The sequence below is a fragment of the Misgurnus anguillicaudatus genome, chromosome 2 (genome assembly GCF_027580225.2).
Source record: "Misgurnus anguillicaudatus chromosome 2, ASM2758022v2, whole genome shotgun sequence".
NCBI classification, from domain to species: Eukaryota; Metazoa; Chordata; class Actinopteri; order Cypriniformes; family Cobitidae; genus Misgurnus; species Misgurnus anguillicaudatus.
The window spans coordinates 6,686,773-6,705,632 of NC_073338.2; the positions used below are offsets into that span (position 1 = coordinate 6,686,773).

At 39.7% G+C, this 18,860-nt stretch overlaps 1 protein-coding gene across 1 annotated transcript; it reads left to right on the forward strand.

The window, feature by feature from the left end:
- The first annotated feature begins 7,825 nt into the window (after positions 1 to 7,825).
- Positions 7,826 to 18,645, forward strand: LOC129441576 (uncharacterized). The gene is made up of 3 exons (XM_073872108.1): positions 7,826 to 8,693; positions 8,796 to 8,887; positions 17,210 to 18,645. Exons 1-3 carry the CDS (start codon positions 8,621 to 8,623, stop codon positions 17,336 to 17,338), a joined length of 294 nt encoding a protein of 97 aa, XP_073728209.1. The 5' UTR covers positions 7,826 to 8,620; the 3' UTR covers positions 17,339 to 18,645.
- Positions 18,646 to 18,860: the final 215 nt, after the last annotated feature.

Consider the following 18,860-nt stretch of genomic DNA (forward strand, 5'->3'; position numbering starts at 1 on the left):
CTGGAACCATGACCCCACTGGAGAACGTCTGACCGTAACCCCTCCGGCACAAATAAACGGTTCGGTGGGCAGCGAGCCGGGGGCGTTACCCCTTCTAAGGCTGTCAAAACCTTCGATTCGACCTCCCATCTGAGCGCAGAGATAATGATTTTCTCTGGTAAAATAGGCTCGGGAGTAGCAGTACGATCGGAACGCTCAAAAAGACGGGATAAAGCATCGGGTTTGATGTTTTTGGAACCCGGCCGGTAAGAAAATGTAAAATCGAAACGACCGAAAAACAATGCCCACCGAGCCTGCCTGGAGTTAAGTCTTTTGGCAGTTCTAATGTATTCGAGATTCTTATGGTCCGTCCATACAATGAAAGGTACACCCGACCCTTCAAGCCAGTGACGCCATTCTTCCAGTGCTAGCTTGACCGCCAACAACTCTCGATTGCCAATGTCATAGTTAACTTCCGCAGTAGATAAACGATGGGAATAATACACGCAAGGATGAACCTTTCCGTCTGAGGATGCGCGCTGGGACAACACTGCTCCTACCCCCACCTCTGACGCGTCGACCTCCACTATGAATTGACGTGAACGATCAGGGGTAACAAGAATGGGAGCTGAAACAAAGCAGCTTTTCAGTTTGGCAAACGCAGCCTCAGCTGGGTCTGACCACCTGAACGTCAAACCAGGGGAAGTCAAAGCGGTCAGAGGTGCGGCTAGTTGGCTGAAATTGCGAATGAAACGCCGGTAAAAATTGGCGAACCCCAGAAATCTCTGCAGGGCCTTGCGAGACTCTGGGGATGGCCAATCTACCACAGCCTTAACCTTCTCAGGATCCATGCGAACACCCTCAGTCGAAATGATGTGTCCTAGAAAAGAAACAGACTGTGCATGAAAAACGCATTTTTCCGCCTTGACAAAAAGCCCATTCTCTAACAACCGCAGAAGCACTCGTCGTACGTGTTGCAAATGTTCCTGGAGAGACGAAGAAAAAATCAATATGTCATCCAGGTAAACATATATGAACTGGTCTACCATGTCTCGCAACACGTCATTAACGAGTGCTTGGAAGACTGCCGGCGAGTTCGTGAGACCGAAAGGCATCACGCAGTACTCAAAATGGCCACGAGGGGTGTTAAACGCAGTCTTCCATTCATCCCCCTTCCTGATGCGAACCAAATGATATGCATTACGTAAGTCCAATTTAGTGAAAACGGACGCTCCCTGCAACCTCTCGAAAGCTGAAGACATCAACGGCAAAGGATAGGTATTCTTTACCGTGATGTTGTTCAACCCTCGGTAGTCAATACAAGGTCGCAAGGATCCGTCCTTCTTCCCCACAAAAAAGAACCCCGTCCCCGCTGGAGATGAGGAAGGGCGAATGAACCCCGTTGCCAGAGAATCAGAAATATATTTCTCCATGGCCTCCATCTCCGGAACGGACAGAGAGTATAACTTGCCCTTAGGCGGAAACGTACCTGGCAATAAGTCTATCGCACAGTCATAGGGACGATGAGGAGGAAGAGAATCAGCTCGCGACTTACTGAACACCTCCTTCAGGTCATGGTACTCCGCGGGCACGGTAGACAAATCCACTGCTTTCCCCTGAAACACAGACTCAGACACAGAAACACAAGCAGAGACAAGACAGGACTTATGACACTCCTCGCTCCAGCTGGTAACAGAACCCAGTTTCCAGTCAATTCTTGGGTTATGGGAATGAAGCCAAGGGTGTCCAAGAACTATGGGGGAGAGAGTAGTGTCAGTAATAAAAAATGAAATAGTCTCTGTGTGGTTTCCGGAAGTAATGAGTGTGATAGGTGCAGTGGTGTACTTGATAGTGGGTAGCTGATGTCCATTGAGGGCGAAGGGCGCAATCTGGTGGGTGAGTGGAATGAAGGGTAACTTGAGCTTACGTGCAAGTGCGCTGTCGATGAAGTTGCCCTCCGCCCCCGAATCCAGAAGTGCGTGCCCTGAGTGTGACATAGTGGACCACCGTAGTCTCACCGGAAGGAGAGTGGATGTTGTAGAGGTCTTCTGTGCGGAGATCCTGCCCGATAGTAGCCTCTGTCTTAATATCGGGCTTGGTCTTTTACCGGGCACCTCTGGCATTGGTGACCCGACTCACCACAGTACAGGCAAAGACCCAAGGATCTCCGCCGATTCCTCTCCTTCCAGGGTAACCGAGCTCGACCCACCTGCATGGGTTCCGGATCTGAGAGACCACAGGCGGAAACTTCGATGAGAGGATCCGTGGACTCCGCTTGACGTAGGGGCAGAACTTGAGTCTTCCTTCTGGCAACGATAGAAAGGCGTGCGTCAACCCGGATCGCCAAGTCCACCAGACCGTTGAGCGACTTCGGTAATTCCGCCGTGATGATCTCTCGATGGATCCGATCCGACAACCCATGCAGGAAATGGTCCCACTGCGCTTCCTCGTTCCACCTGCACTCCGCCGCCAGGGTACGGAACTCGATGGCATAGTCCGAGACCGACCGCTCCCCCTGCTTGAGATCCGTGAGGAGCCGGGCGGCCTCCCTCCCGGCGACGGAGCGATCGAAAACTCTCTTCATCTCTTCGGAAAGCGAGGCGAACGAGGAACAACAGCTGTCCTTGTTTTCCCATACCGCCGTCCCCCAGAGGGCAGCCTTGCCCGAGAGCAGCGAGAGCGTGAATGCTACCTTGGTCTCCTCGAGCGAGAATGTCCGGGGCTGTTGGGCGAAATGTAGAGAACAATGAGAGAGAAAAGTACGACAGAAATTGGGCTCACCGGCGTATTTCTCCGGGATCGGAAGTCTCGGTTCCTGGAAGAAACTACCCCCTGGAGGTGAAGATGGTGCGGGCGGCATGGGTGGCGCAGTGAGAGGCGTGATGTTCGGAGATCGCTGAGAGAGCTCGGAAACCTTCGCCACCATTGCCTGGACGGCCTTCCGCATGTCTTCGATGGTTTGATCCTGATGATCCATACGAGCCAGAGATCGCTGGAGAAACTCCTCCAACGCGGAGATCGGCTGACCACCTGCTGCTTCCATGTTGGCCAGATTCTTCTGTAATGACTTGTAAGAGACGGAAGCAAGCGCAGGTGTAAAATAGAACAATGTTTATTAAATATAAACAAAGAGAGAGTATTCAATGTCAATGCGGAAGTAATCCAGTCCGGTGTTGTTGATGGCAATGGTGACGATGACTACGGTGGAAGTTGATGCTTTGAGTGCGACGTTGGTGGAGTGGTGAGCAGTGGTGAAATCCAGACTGACACGGAACATCCACACGAAGACGACGACGACAATACACATCCAAACTGAAACACGTAATCCAAAGCACAGGGAACAACCAAGCAACACGGAGACTGAGCAAACAATAGAATCTGGCAGGGAACAGAAAGTCAGGTGAGTACTTATGGAGATGATGTAATGATGGACAGCTGGAGCGAGACAATCAACACACAGGTGAAAGGGATCGCTCTAACGAGCACATGGCAGGGTAAGTGAACAACACACACATACAAACATGACACGGAGGAAAACAATGGATTTTCCTACCGTGACAGTTACACGTCATCATAAGTCTTTGCTAGCTCCTACGTCATAGATGCTCCGATGTAATAATACAATAAAATTTAATATTACAAGAAATTATAAAAAAAAAATATGTTGTGGAACTATCACAAAGTCAATAACATTAGCAAACTTTTTCTCATGGCGATTTTTACAAATCTTTTTTCTGAGAACATACCGTATACATGAACACAAGATTAAAGGCAACATAAAACAAGTGATTATTTGTTATTAAAATACTTTTTAATGTCCAAAAATACTTAAATTTATGGGCCATATTGGAAATTTATCATACCCCTTCGTCTGAAGTGTGGTCCTGAAAAATCTTGGTTTGAAGGGCTATCTGGCCCTTACCCCTACCCCTTCCCCTTCAGCCAAAAGAGAATTGAGACACCCCTACCCCTTCACGTGAACGCGCGAAACAAAGGGTAGGGGGTAGAATTGGGATTGGGCCTTGTTGTCTTGTGTGGATTGTTGTGTATTAGATACTAGGGCTGAACGATACATCGAATTTTCATTGTCATCGCGATATGAACTCACGCGATAACCACATCGCAACAGACAGCCTTGACGCGATGAATGAAGGGAAAACAGTAAGCGCATGTAATAAACGTTTGACCTATCACGTTTAGTCCTGAAGACATGTGCTGCGTCCGAAATCGCCTACTACCATACTATATAGTATGCAAAAAGCAATACTTTGCCTACTATATAGTATGGAAGTAGGCGGTTTCGGACGCAGCGATGGTTTGCGTGTTCATGCTATTAGGCCCCTGCTGAAAAAAACAGCATCAAACCAGCATGGACCAGCATGGGAATTATGCTGATCTATGCTGGTTTAGCTGGTGGTCACAGCATACCAGCACCAAAACACAACATATGCTTGTATGACCAGCATGGGATGCTGGTGCTAATGCTGGTTTAGCTGGTGCTAATGCTGGTTTGTTGCTGGTTTAGCTGGTGCTAATGCTGGTGCTGATGCTGGTTTGATGCTGGTTTAGCTGGTGTTCACTAGCTGGTTTAGCTGGTGTTCACTAGTTGAAAATAAACAGCACCGCAGCAATATCATGGAATTATTTTGGATTTAGGTGAGATAACGCCGTAAACACAGGTACTGTGGAAGCAGTGATTCTCATATTGCGTCTATTGCGTGCTCAAATTCATTATTTCAAATGTATTTGTGCTCTGGAAGCGCCGCGGTCGCGACACGCTCGTTTTTTCCAGGTATTTCAAAAACATTTTAACTTTTCAGAATGACACAAGCGCAGCGTGCAGGTCATGTGACAATAACCTACGTGTCTAGTGTTTTCTACGTGTTTTTAGGCGTGACATGTGAATGGCCCTAAACATGAAAAAAATATTTTTTTATCGCAACTCACATCGTCATCGCAACATTAAACAATGTCATCGCACATCGCAACTTTTCCTCACATCGTTTAGCCCTATTAGATACTGTTGTGTGTGCCTTATCTTGCCCTGTTATGTTTATTATTTGGATTATTATCATTGTTTGCCCCTTAAGAGCTGTTTACATTTGGATTCTGTCCTCCCCCACACATGACAGTTATTAACCCTCTGGAGTCTAAGGGTTTTTTGGGGCCCTGGGGAAGTTTTGACATGCACTGACATTTGTGCTTTTTTCAGTTGCTTAAAAACAATGGAAAAAGTCTCATAACAATGAGTTCAGCACAAACTGGGCTAAAATATAATATGATCAACATGTATGTACATGTTTGTATTTTTGAGAGAAAAATGTTTATGCGTGGTTTTTGAAAAAGCAAATTTTTTAGTTTCTGATATAAGTCCACAAAACTCATTCAAAACATGTTTTCCCAAAACTTTTCAAAACAGGATCTAGTAGTCTAGAGTTTTTTCTTCAAAATGATGTGAAAATCATTCTGCCTACTCATTCACATCTTTCTCTGTAGTAAAAACATGATGAATTTATAACAACCTTTTTTCAATAGAATGTAAATACACAAACATTTTTCTATTGAAATATTTTCTATTAATTTCACAAGTATACCTTTAAAAACCATGGTTTTACTACAAAAAAGTGCAACCATGTTTTTGGCTACAAATAGCCTACTATAGTAATTATGGTATCTAGTAAGGTATGTAGTGTAGTGTTATTGAACTCTGTTTGACCATCGTAAAAATGAACACAGGGTTAGTATTTGGTTGGCCAGCGAGTTTTACTTTTGCGCAGATAAAAGCTCAAAACAAGAACTGCCTATCGTTGTCTGGAATCTTATTTGTGGTTTTGTAATCATTATAGTAGAAACACAACAAGGGACAAGCGAACTTATCAATGTTTGTTTACAGCCGCCGCCATTACTCGTGTGTTAATAGTGAAAGGAGCACAAAGGAATGTATGGACATGCGTGTGATCCTGCGTGTAATAAACTTGCTGTGCAGAGACATACCCATAGACGGGGAAAAAATAAGTATTTAGAGGTGCTGTATGCAATCGCGTCTTTTTTAAGAATACCAAAAATTTCCTGACTCTTGTGTTTGTGTATGTGCGTGCCCGTTGCGTCGTCTGTACTGTTTGACGGTAGCACAAAGAAAACACTCATGTCTGGAGATAACTTTTAGTGACACACATACGCAAGTAAATAAGGATTTAGATGTCATGTTTGGTGCACTCGGATAAACCAATTCAGCATATCAAGGAATGGAGAGACTGGATTTGGGATTGACTGCAGGCAGGAGGTGCCGCGAGAGTAATGCATATTGATGTCTCTGTTCGTTCACTTCAATGGAGCGGGGCGTGGTGATCTCAGCTCATTTTAAAATAATGAGCTAACCGGAGAAAGACAGTACCTCTCCCCCTTCTTATACAGTTTACACCAAATGAGAATATGTGTTTTCGATTTCACTTACATCATTTAAAAGTAGACATTCCAAGCATTATGCAGACATTTATCTTTTGTGTGTATGACAAGTATTCGTTAAGTGACAGTTAATTTTTCTGACGCGTTTCTGAAAGGAATTCACTGAGGGAGAGAGAACAGAACGCGCATCATGTTTATTTTCCTAAAGTTGGCCAGGCTGGTATAAGATGGTCAGGCTGGTCTTAGCTGGTTTAAGTTGGTCAGGCTCGTCTTAGCTGATTTAAGCTGGCTTTAGCTGGTCAGGCTGGTATAAGCTGGTCAGGCTGGTCTGAATGGCTGGTCTTAGCTGGTTTAAGCTGGCCAGGCTGGGAAGTCAGCTTTACCACCCTGGCCAGGCTGGGGGACCAACTTAACCAGCCTGGCCAGGTTTGAAGACCAGCTTGACTAGTCTGGGAGACTAGCTTGACCAGGCTGGGAGATCAGCTAAGACCGGCAAGGCCAGGTTGGGAGACCAACTTGACCAGGCTGGGAGACCAGCTAACCATCTTAGGCTGGTTTAAGCTGTTTTTTTCAGCAGGGTGGTTGGCAGTCTTTCTGCCTCCACCTAAAGTCTGCCCATAAGTGAACCATAAGTGGTGCTAAAACATGACCACAGCACCACTTATAGTTCAGCATAATATGGTTCTAAACAAGTTCTACATAGGTGATGTTTAGCACTAAAAATTGTCTTTCTATGACTACAAGCAGTGAACCACTTTTAGTGCTATTTAGCACCATTTTTTTTGACTTGCTTTTATACGCATGTTCTCATCATTACTTATTATTCGTGCCCCTTTCTCTAATCCCTTTAGTCCCCCAAATTCAAAATGGGACATTCCTGTGAAGGACTATATCACTATATCAGAACCAAGGGCTGCATTCAGCCCCGACAAACATTGCACAAATAGTGGTGCATTAAACAACCTGTTCTGATGACACAAGAGTTGCAACTACCGCAGATGAGAAGGCCATTTTTGTGTTGTTTTTGAGGAATTTTTGGAGCTTGATGAAATCGAATAAATACATGTATAATACTGCCAAATACTGTATGTTCCCTAATGTTTCATGTTCCTGTTTGGTCCCCTGTCCTACGTTTCCTGTTTTGATGGTTCTTTTCGTGCATGTGTTACTTTCTGATTGGTCTGTTGTCATATTGTCATGCCATGCTTTGTATTTGCGTTCATGTTTTTGATTTATTAAAGTTTTAGTCTGCACATAGATCCTGCCTACTTCTCTTGTTTGGACAACATTGTTACAAACACTTCTTAAAAGTGTACTACAGTAAATAGTTGATTTCTTTCTTGATCTTCAGATCAGCGTGCAGTGATGGTGAAACATCAGCGAGGAGCTGTGACAGCAGTTATGAACATGAGTTTGTTTGTGCTGCTTCTGCTGTCAGGTTGGTGTCATCATTTCAATCTGTTTTCACAAGTATATGTGTGCACATGAATATATTTAAACATGTTAATTTTAACAGGACTTCTGTCCTGCACTTCTGGTCTTTGGCGAAATTATGAGTACGTAAACTTAAGTATGACTTGGACACAAGCTCAGAGTTACTGTAGAGAGAATTACACTGATCTGGCTACTGTAGACTCAATGGATGATGTGAACATTATTGTAAATACGGTGAATGATGAGTACAGTGGATCAGTGTGGATTGGACTGCAGAGGGCGACACAGAGTCGCTGGGGTTGGTCTTTTGGAAATGATACTGTTACACAGGACAGTGGCTGGAGTCCAGGACAGCCAGATGATTATGCATGTGTCTATTTTGCTGATGGATTTTTGTTCACTGAATTATGCTCAACACAACTGTACTTTGTGTGCTATGATGGTGAGTAGTATCTAACTGTGATTACTAATGGTGTAAATATATAGTTTTGCTGAAATTAAGAGTTAAGATATTATTCTGGTTTTGCATCTGTCAATAGAAAGTACTGGATATATCTGGATACAGACTTCTAAAACCTGGACAGATGCTCAGAGTTATTGCAGACAGTATTATACTGATCTGGCCACAATCAGCAGCGATGAGGAGCAGAGTCGACTGTATGAAATTGTTGGATATGGGCCATGGGTCTGGATCGGTCTGTTCTTGGACTCTTGGCAGTGGTCTGACAAGTGGAACCTATTCTTCAGATACTGGGCAACAGGATACACATCACAGACTACAGGATCTGCTGACTGTGTTGCCATGTCAATAACTGACTCTGGGAAATTGGTTCAGTATAGCTGTAACCAACAGCAGCATTTTATCTGCTATGGAGGTACATTTATTTAACAAATAAAATACTTTGTGTAGACATAATGTCTTTCTACTAAACTGATATACTGAATACATGCAATTCTGTCTTTTTGTCTGTCTTTAGTTGTTAAAAAACAGATTGTCAGGTTAAACTTGTCCTGTGATGGAAAATGCAGTTTGACTGATACTTCACTACAGATGGCCATTCTGAATGAGGTTTGTATCTTTCTTAAGTAATATGATCCGGTTCTCTTAGATATCTTAAATGCTTTATCTTACAGCCAATCAGTTCAAAACAGACAATATCCAAAAAGTCTGCATTTTTAATCACCAGTTAATTTTTTTAACTTGTAAAGTTGTGAAAATGCAAAAGTGATATGACAGAGTGGAACTGCAATGTTTGCAAATCCTTTTTCCACCTCTATTAGGTTATATGTTGTACTAAGAGTATTAGCACTTGTATTCAGGCTGAACTATTGTTTTTCATGAATATGATTTTAATATATTATAATACAATAAAATATAATGTTAATATAATCCTAGCGGCAGTAAAGAATTTTTCCACAAAAAAACATGTAAAAACCCCCATAGTAGAGGGTTAAGGCCTATTCTTTGTATGTTGCTTATAACTTATGAGATCAAATGGCACATCCAAGATTATATCACCGTGCTAATTATGATTTGGATAATTTTTTTTTAAAGATATCTGCTGTAAAAGAGGGTCTACATATCAATAGTAAAAATGTTGATCAGTAATGCTGTGATTGGCCAGTTGTTACAATAGCCAAAGAACATGCCCAAGTTTTCAACCCCTGCAGAACAAGAACTGCAAGAACTTTATACATAAAATTGTTCTACATGATGTTAAGAACATTCTGTGAAAATATAACATTTGATATCTTTAATATTGACTGGGAAAGATCGTCAAAGATTTAAAGCTCACGTAACACACTCTGTTTCTGCATTTCTGATGTTAATCTGGAGTACCTATAGAGTAGTATGACCAGGGCCGCCTTAACCTAATGCGAGGCCCTGGGGCTGAGAGGTTTTGTAGGCCCCCCATACCCTCGATTTATAGTCTTATTTTTTTTTTTGTGTAATATTTAGGTAATCTACATAACAAAATGCATTAGTTTCTTTCGAGACATACAACAGTGAGTTTTCCCTCTTTGACCCAGAAAACACCATAATATCATTATTAACATATCACTGAGCCTACTTGACCATAAACACAAGACACTTTATTTAACAACCATACACAGCAACTTGTGGTGATAATAAAACCAAAATGTGTGAAAGTATATATGTTTATAAGCTTTATGTTTATATAGTTTTTGGAATATACAAATTTGCAAAAAATTCATTGCCACTCACTAACCAAATGCTCAGCACAGTTTTAAAAATATAATAAGTTAAAGTTAGTTTTAAAGTGAAAATGCATTAATGATAACAAAAGATAAGTCTTTATAGACAAAATCTTATTTTTTTAAACAGTTATTTAGTTTTTAGAATATTGAAGATATAGACTGCATTGTATTTAGTATTTATGCATACATAAGCGTGTAAATGAACAAGCATGAAAATGCACAAAACAGACAGGGAACATACCTGTATATATCTTTATATAAGGAGATTATAAATATGAATGGTGCTATCAGGGGATGATCATGGAGTCTGTTTTGAGATGGTCTTGTCTCTCTTTACTTTCTAAGACTTGCACCTTTACCGTTGCGTCTCTTTGTTGTTTTTCTAATCTAAACCAACAGATGTGTGTACTGTGAGCTAACGTCGCGTCAAACTACATCACTCCAGCTGCGCACGCGTCACTGATATAAACGCGAGTAAACTTAAACTTTATAACAACTAACAGCATTGTGTGCGGGAACTCTTTTCTCTATTTGGCGGCACAGTTTCTTGCGCACGGTTGGAAAGACTTCTGCATGCCAGAGACTCGAGCACAGAGAGAGAGAGCGAGTGCGTTACAAAACAAAATGACATTTTCAGCTCATCATGAACGCGAACATTGGAGGCCCCTGAACTTCGGAGGCCCCTGGGCTTCAGCCCAGGTAAGCCCGTGCATTAAGGCGGCCTTGAGTATGACATCCTTTATATCTCCGAAGAGTCTTTAGTTTAATCAGATTTATAAAAGAAAGATTAGCTTTACCTAATCTTTCCGATAACGTACGAAAAAATGAAGAAGGAGGAGTTATACCGCAGGAGGAGCAAGTACGAGTCATGCAACACTATACAACACTGTTTAACTTATGATTCACTACATGTTCGTGTCATTTATATAATATGCACCCGACTATTTTCAACATAAGACAGAAATCTTACTTACCGCGTGCAACTCATCATGACCCGGTTGGGAAAATCCACCGCATCAAACACACACGCAAAACTCCGCTGCTACCCCGGATAATAAACTATATCCATCGTTTTCATAAGGCTGGATGTCTTCTCCTTGCATCCAAAAACACACTTCACCTTTCGTGCCATTGTTGACTTTTGAAATTAAACAAAGCTGAGTGGCGTGATAAGCTGTTTGCAAGCTCTAGCGCCTCCCGCTGATTGAAGGGAGGGCGGGGATTTCCAGGGGAAGTGCCCATATAAAGAAGTGATACGTATAGAAAACCATGAAACGCCAGTTGGAACTGCAATCGAAAAAAACTTTCCGAAACTTGTACGAACCCTGGCGAAGTGCATTCGGCACAGAAATACTCTGTAACATATCTAACTGCTTTTTTGACACTTTGCCTACGTTTAGCATGAGGAAACAACTCTATAACTGTGTTAATAAGTCAGAATGCTTGAAATACCATTGAACCATCCCTTTAAAATCAATGCTTGAAATCAAACTTTGATTAGGGATGTCCCGATCCCACTTTTTCATTTCCGATCCGATACCAGAATTCCAAATATCAGCCGATACCGATATCTGCCCGATACTATTGTAATTAAATGTGTATAGTGCTTTCTGCTACATCTAGTATCATTTTAAATGTTAAACTCAATCATTTAAAATGATTTACAAGTTACAGGAAACATTAATAATTATTAATCATGGCAGTGTTTAGGAGAACATATAATAGGTAAGTTTAATCAATTACGTATGCTAAATATTTTTCCTAATTGCATAAAACTGTCATAATAAAAAAAGCTTTAGTGTCCAGATGGTTATTTTGGGAATTATGCGCTTGACAGGAGTTTTATGCACATTCCGGGTGCAGAATTGATGTGCCTAACTCATAACACGCTACGTTTATGGGCTTTCTGGGCGCAGAATACATGCCCTTGAAGCATCCTCTCATGGGAATCCTCGCACAGCAATGGAAAGTTTATAACTGTTAAAACACAAAGAGAATAGATGCATTGTGTGCTTATGACAAAGTGAATTGCATCCATCCATGGCTTACCGAGACTTTATAAAATCAGATCTTTAAAATAGCTTACAGTTATCTTGTGTGAATGACGTGTTTCATCCGTCCGCTTTACCAGTGGATTAACCAGTTTGCCTATTAAGAAGACTTTGAATATAGTGCATAAAACGTTTATGGTGCTTTTTATAATACGTTGTCCTTTTAATAGCTTGTCAGTAACAACCACGCTAACGCACATTTCGGAATTGGATCTGTCATGTTGTCGGTCCTCGATCCGATGTCCGATCAAGCAAAAAAGCCTGGATCAGCTCCGATACCGATCCACAGGGTCGGATTATCCATAGACGGGATTGGGTGAGTGCCCTGGGGCACCAGGCAATGGGGGGCACCAAGGGCTCCAGACTGTGGGCAAAATGTTTTTTTTACAGGTACTCGCGCATGTGCGGCACGCGTGACAAAACTCTGGAAAGTGCAATCGGGTTTTAAATTCTCATTTGCATGACGCGTATATGGTTTTATGTCACCATGCGCTCAGTTGATTGTACCGATGGGTCTTTGGAGCCCGGGTAAAGTCAACACATCTCACTCAGAACCGTGAGTAGATGCGCTGGCGCGCATTTAAATTGAAACATTGCAGAGATGAGAGACAAAGAGATCGGGAGAACTTTTAGCCTACATTAACACCAACAACATAGATGAGAATAAAGGTTTCAGACATCAGTGCCCAGTTAAGGAAAACCGGATAAAAGATGAGAAACGTGTAAATGATAAATGTAAAGTATGTAGATTGCCCTGCCACTCATTTCATTACTCATTTCATAGTATGCTATCTGGATATAACTTATTGTATATGTATGTATCTTATGCCTAGTGAAGGGGGTTGTATGATTATTTGGTTCATATCTTCCTATTCTAAAAGTTTCATCAATTGTGCATAATGACATGTGCAGCAACTGCATAGAGTTAAGTCTATTTAGTATTTTTCAGTAATGCAGTTATTTTGGAAAAAATGTGAATAATTGCATTGCAGGCTGATTTAAGGTGTGCCCTAAATTTTCTGCTGGCACTCCTAAAATTTTCAGTCAGGGGCTACAGTGCTCCTAATATACTCTAGTCATTCAGGGCTCCAGACTAACTTTATATATATATATATATATATATATATATATATATATATATATATATATATATATATATATATATATATATATATATATATATTAGGGCTGTCAAAATAAACGCGTTAATAACGCGTTAACGCAAATTCATTTTAAGGGCACTAATTTTATTAACGCGCTGTTTGACCCACAGCTGGATGAAATGAGACACAGCAAGTGACCATCGCTGTCTAGATGAGTCGGAGCTTTCCATAAAAATAAGAACATTAAGCTCTCGTCTAGCAAATCCAATGCTCTAAATGGTCATTATACATTTAAAATGCACGTTTTCTGCACGTGCAGTTTTCTTTATCTGCACGTTTTCTGTGAGGTGTACCGTACAAAATCCATATAAAGCAAAGATGCGTCTTCTTTCACTTTTTAGTTCCGTTTTAAAAAGCATTCAGAAATTATAGAAAATAGACTGCAGGACTTTCTTAATGTTAAAATAATTATTAAGAGAGATAAAGTTCGCGATCTGATTGATGTTAAAAGAGTTATTAAGAGTGACAAGGCTCAAAAGCGATGTCTGAAGCAGACGTCTGAAGCGCATGCACAAACCCGCGAGTGCGTGACACTTCGTGCTATTTATACGCATCTTCAGGAGACTGGGCTCTATATATAGACATCTAACACAAAATTACAGGTTTAAAAATATCTGTTTTGACAAGAATTCACGCAGGTATGACCTATAATCTGATCTGAAGTTAATGTTTGGTTAACTGTTAAGGAAAAGTATCTGTTGTGTCATTATACTAAACCCTTGCATTGTCCTACAGTCTTAAAGTGGTCTGTCTCAATGTCAAAATTAAACAATAAAAGAAAAACATATATGTATATTGATATTGTTTTTGCTCTGCATTAAAAGGTATAGTTCTGTCATGCTTTGTCAGATTCCAACAATTGTTCCAATTGTTTTGAAGTTTTTAAGAGAATGTTAAAATGTAAATGACACATTTTTGAAAATTTGCTCATCCCAACTCAATTTGCCAGCACAGGTCACAAATGATGCAGCAGCAAACAGAAATGGAGAAAGAACAAAGTCTTCTAAAGGGAAAATCATTTATAAAACTATGGCTGATGGTTCTGTTGAAAATGTAAACAGACTGTTGTAGACATACATTATAGCATATATATTATCCAAATCCATGCTGATTAGAGCATTAAAAACTTACAAAGTGTTACATTTAGGTAAATTTAGAACAGATAAAAATGTGCGATTAATTTGCGATTAATCGCGAGTTAACTCATGCGATTAATCGCGATTAAATATTTTAATCTATTGACAGCCCTAATATATATATATATATATATATATATATATATATATATATATATATATATATATATATATATATATATATATATATATATATATAAAATGTATAATATTTTTGAGAGGGGGGCACTTGAAATGTGGTCACCCTGGGGCACTTCACTGTGTTAATCCGGGCCTGCCGATCCAGCATATCGGATCGGGACATCCCTAACTTTTATGCTCCTAAAGTGCTTTAAATCTCTTTTAAAATAGTAAAATGCTTTTTTGTTTATAACAGCAACAACAACAAAAAATAAAAACAGGTGGTTGTTTTGCATCCTGGCAGAAGTTATGTCTCTTCAGTTTAATATAAACTAATTGATTGTACAGAATAAGATTATCTCTGGAGCAGCTGCTCTTCCTATAAATCACAGCCAATGCAATGTTTTTATTACTGATAAATGAACAGTTAATTTTCTTGTTGTTTTGTAGTTCATTATGAGATGGGGTTTTGCTGTTTTGTGCAGTTGTAAATAATACAACAACACTTTTAGCAGTTTCCAAGCATATGGTAAATTAAGCACATGAAGGAAATTTTTAATGTTGAATTAAAAATCGCTAAAGGATTCATCACTAAAGGATTCTGTCATGTACGAGACCTGGCTCCTGGACAGTGTGTTTCTGGAGAAAGGGGCAAAAATTTATGTCATCCAGGTACACAAAGACAAAATAGTTAAGCATGTCACCCAAAACGGCATTAAAAAGGCCCTGGAAAACTGCAGGAGCGTTCGTGAGTCCGAACGGCAAGACCAAACATTCAAAGTGCCTCATGAGAGTGTTAAAAATATAATGAGATGTATTTTATTTGGATGAATTTGTCTGTCTTTTATCAGACTGACCAATTGTTATTATCTCTATTTGTGCTGGTCAATTATAAACAATAGGTAAAATTAAACCGAGTGGAGGCTACCCTAATAGATGTAATCTCGCTCCAAACTTTTGGGTTTAACTTGAGAACCCTGCTTACTTATGGAAACAAATGACCAACACAATCAAAGGGCGATAATTATCAATTTTACGAGGAGGCTTATTTGTATGAATTTGTACAATCCCATATGTTTAGTATGATCACGAGTTGGGGACATGTTTTAGTGACTCTTTCCCTGTGATTTCTGAAACAATTTCATAATGGTAATAGAAATGTCCTTTGTTGTGATTATGCTGTTACATAGGAGCTTCTTCGGATTAAATTTGACAAACAGACTTAGAGCTGTCTTTTGTGTTAACATTTACAAATAAATGTTGGAATTGGACAACATTGGCTCTTACTTTATGATCAAAGTACATTGTATGATGCACAAGTGCATGTGCACTTAGGGCATGTCAGAATCCACTTTTGCTTACTTTTTACCAGGTGCATGGTCCAAAAGGGTTGTACATTTTCTCTTAATGAGTCATTTCCTTTAAAAGTCAGTTGCGTTTGTGATGTGGCAGATTCACTATTTACATGAGAGAAAACCAATTTCATTCAACATTTCTGCAAATCGTAATTCTGATACATTCAAAGACTGTCCATTATGACATGTAGGCATTTTAACTCTTTCACCGCCAGCGTTTTTTAAAAAAGTTGCCAGCCAGCGCCAGCGTTGTTCATGATTTTCACAAAAGTTTAATGCCTTCCAGAAAATTTTCTTCTTCAAATATATAAACATACAATATACCAAATGAAAGAACAGACCCTCTGCTTTCAAACAAAAAAAACGTTTCATCCTACCTTCAGTAGTTCTTTTGTAATCAGCTTTTGAATATGGGTAGGTTTCTGCAAAAACAACACATTTTGAGCAAAAATCCATTTTTGTGACGGACTTTTCATAGAGATCCCATTCAGAGCGATCTTTAAAACAAACACAGACGTGCAGCAGCTTGCCATAGGGCAATACTTCCGGAAGGTTGCGGAAGAGTGCCACCTAGTGGATAATAGACGGAAATACTCGTCATTGGCGGGGAAGCGTTTTCTCTTGATTGACGAGATATCTCGTCAATGGCGGGGAAAGAATTAACTCTTTCCCACCAGCATTTTTTATTATTTTCATAAAGTTTAATGTTTCCCAAAAATTTTCTCCTTTAAATACATAAACCTTTATTTGTTTTATGTGATGGGTAAGAGCATCACCCAGTGCAGAATAGTGGAATTATGGATTGTCTAAAAACTCATTTTTTGTCAGCCACCTGATTTTAGCTTCCAGCAAAAAATGCTAATACAGGCACTGAGTGAAATAGCTTTCCTTACAGGGTCGTCAACCTATGAAAGAAACACTTAAAATATTATCATCAAGTAGATCATATTGAATTGATTAGATCATTAAAATGAGCCACATCTATATATGTAGACTACATGTAAAGGTGTTCAACACATTTTAATTAATATTTAAAAAAATAAATGTATCATTTTACAAAAATAGCTATTTAAAATAGCTTTTAATAAAGTTTTGTGTTATGGCTGACAAAAACATTTATCTGCCAATGCATATTTTTTTATATTTATGCACAGTTTACAGCAAATGTCAGTTTACAGATGATTGCTCAGTTTTAACTTCCATTATCGTTATGCATTTCAATCTAAGTTAACATACCATAAATAAATAAATATTACCATTTTTAATCATCATTTTAAGACTATATTTGATGTGTAGCCTAATTGTGTCATAATAGTTTCTTTGATTTTTTTATGGCTGGTCTTCAGATGCATAAAAAGCTAAAGAGCGTCGGACTGAAGAACACACAGATAAGCTGGAGAAAGGATGAAGATGGAGAGGTGTTTCATCTGAATCAACAGACAGTGAAGTCAAGTACTCCATGTGAAATGAACTAAGAATCCACTTAAATATAAAATGTTTATTATCATTATTATTGTTATATTATTCTCAGAAATGTAGTCGCCAGGAACCGTGTAAATATTCCTTCCATTTTCAGGGCATTCTCAGCCATATGTGCAATATACAGCACTCTGTTATATTGATGATTCATTTAAAGGCGGAGTGCACAATGTTTGTAAGCCAATGTTGATATTTGAAATCACCTAAACAAACACGCCCCTACCCCAATATAATCTGGACCTTCTTTTGATAGACCCGCCTCACACATGCGCAACCCCGGCAAGGATGTCGGTTAGTAGACACGCCCCTCACTGCTGATTGCCTACAAGTGTGTTTTGGTAGTCGGCCCGACTCCCTTTTCCGAATCGTTTTTCAAACATTGTGCACTCATTGTGTGGGGCTGCAGTGGCTCAGTGGTTCATGTAGGTTGTCTACAAACCGGAAGGTTGGTGGTTCAATCCCCGGCTCCACCGGACCAAGTGTCGAGGTGTCCTTGAGCAAGACACCTAACCCCAGCGCGCCTTGCATGGCCGACACCGCTGTCGCTGTATGAATGTGTGAGTGAATGAATGGGTGAATGTGAGGCTAATTGTAAAGCACTTTGGATGGCCATGGGTCTGTTAAAGCTATATAAATGCAGTCCATTTACCATTTACTCTGCCTTTAAACCAATAATGTACATATTTACATTGTAAAATCTACGAAGGAGGATTAGGGCCTCCATGTGCGTATACCTACCCAATTAAGAAAACCCTTTATTCATCACGATATTCTGTTCATTGCATGCCTGTTTTATTAAGGTGTGCACCAAGTTTTGTTCGTTCACATTATCTCCCCCCATATTGCCTTTTATATGAGGGAGATTTCCTAAAATTGCCTTTCTGACACATCTCACTCATATTGTTTTATTAATAAAACAGGTATGTATAGTATCTGCTTTGCAGATTGTTCACATCACTCCAAACACGTTAATATAAGAATATGACATTATTATTAAAATATTACAACTTTATTCTCGTTATATTACGACTTTATTCTTGTTAAATAACGACTTTATTCTCGAAATGATATTTATTCTGACTTTTTTCTCGTTAAATAATGACTTTATTCTCACATCTTAATGACTTTAATCGCAAGATGGTTTTATTTTTTTATTTAGTTTGGCCCTAATCCTCCTTCGTAAAAATCAGCTTACAATTATTTATAATTAATTCTTGTAAAATAGCATGGAAGTAGCCATTGTAAAAAATAACATTTAGAGTAGCAATTTTACAAAAGCTGTTTGTCCATTGAAAACAAGTGACTTGCCTCTAAATCTCTCTGTTTGTCTTCTGAAATAATGATGATAATAAATGATTTACTGAAAGTGTTGATTTTCAACATAAAGTTGTGATAAGACTGCTTTTCTTTTTTTCTACCTTAATATCACTCAGTCAACCACACGATATATATATCATTATTGTCCATAAGCATTATTTGCATATACTGGTGGATTTCTGTGAGTTGATAAGCAAAGTG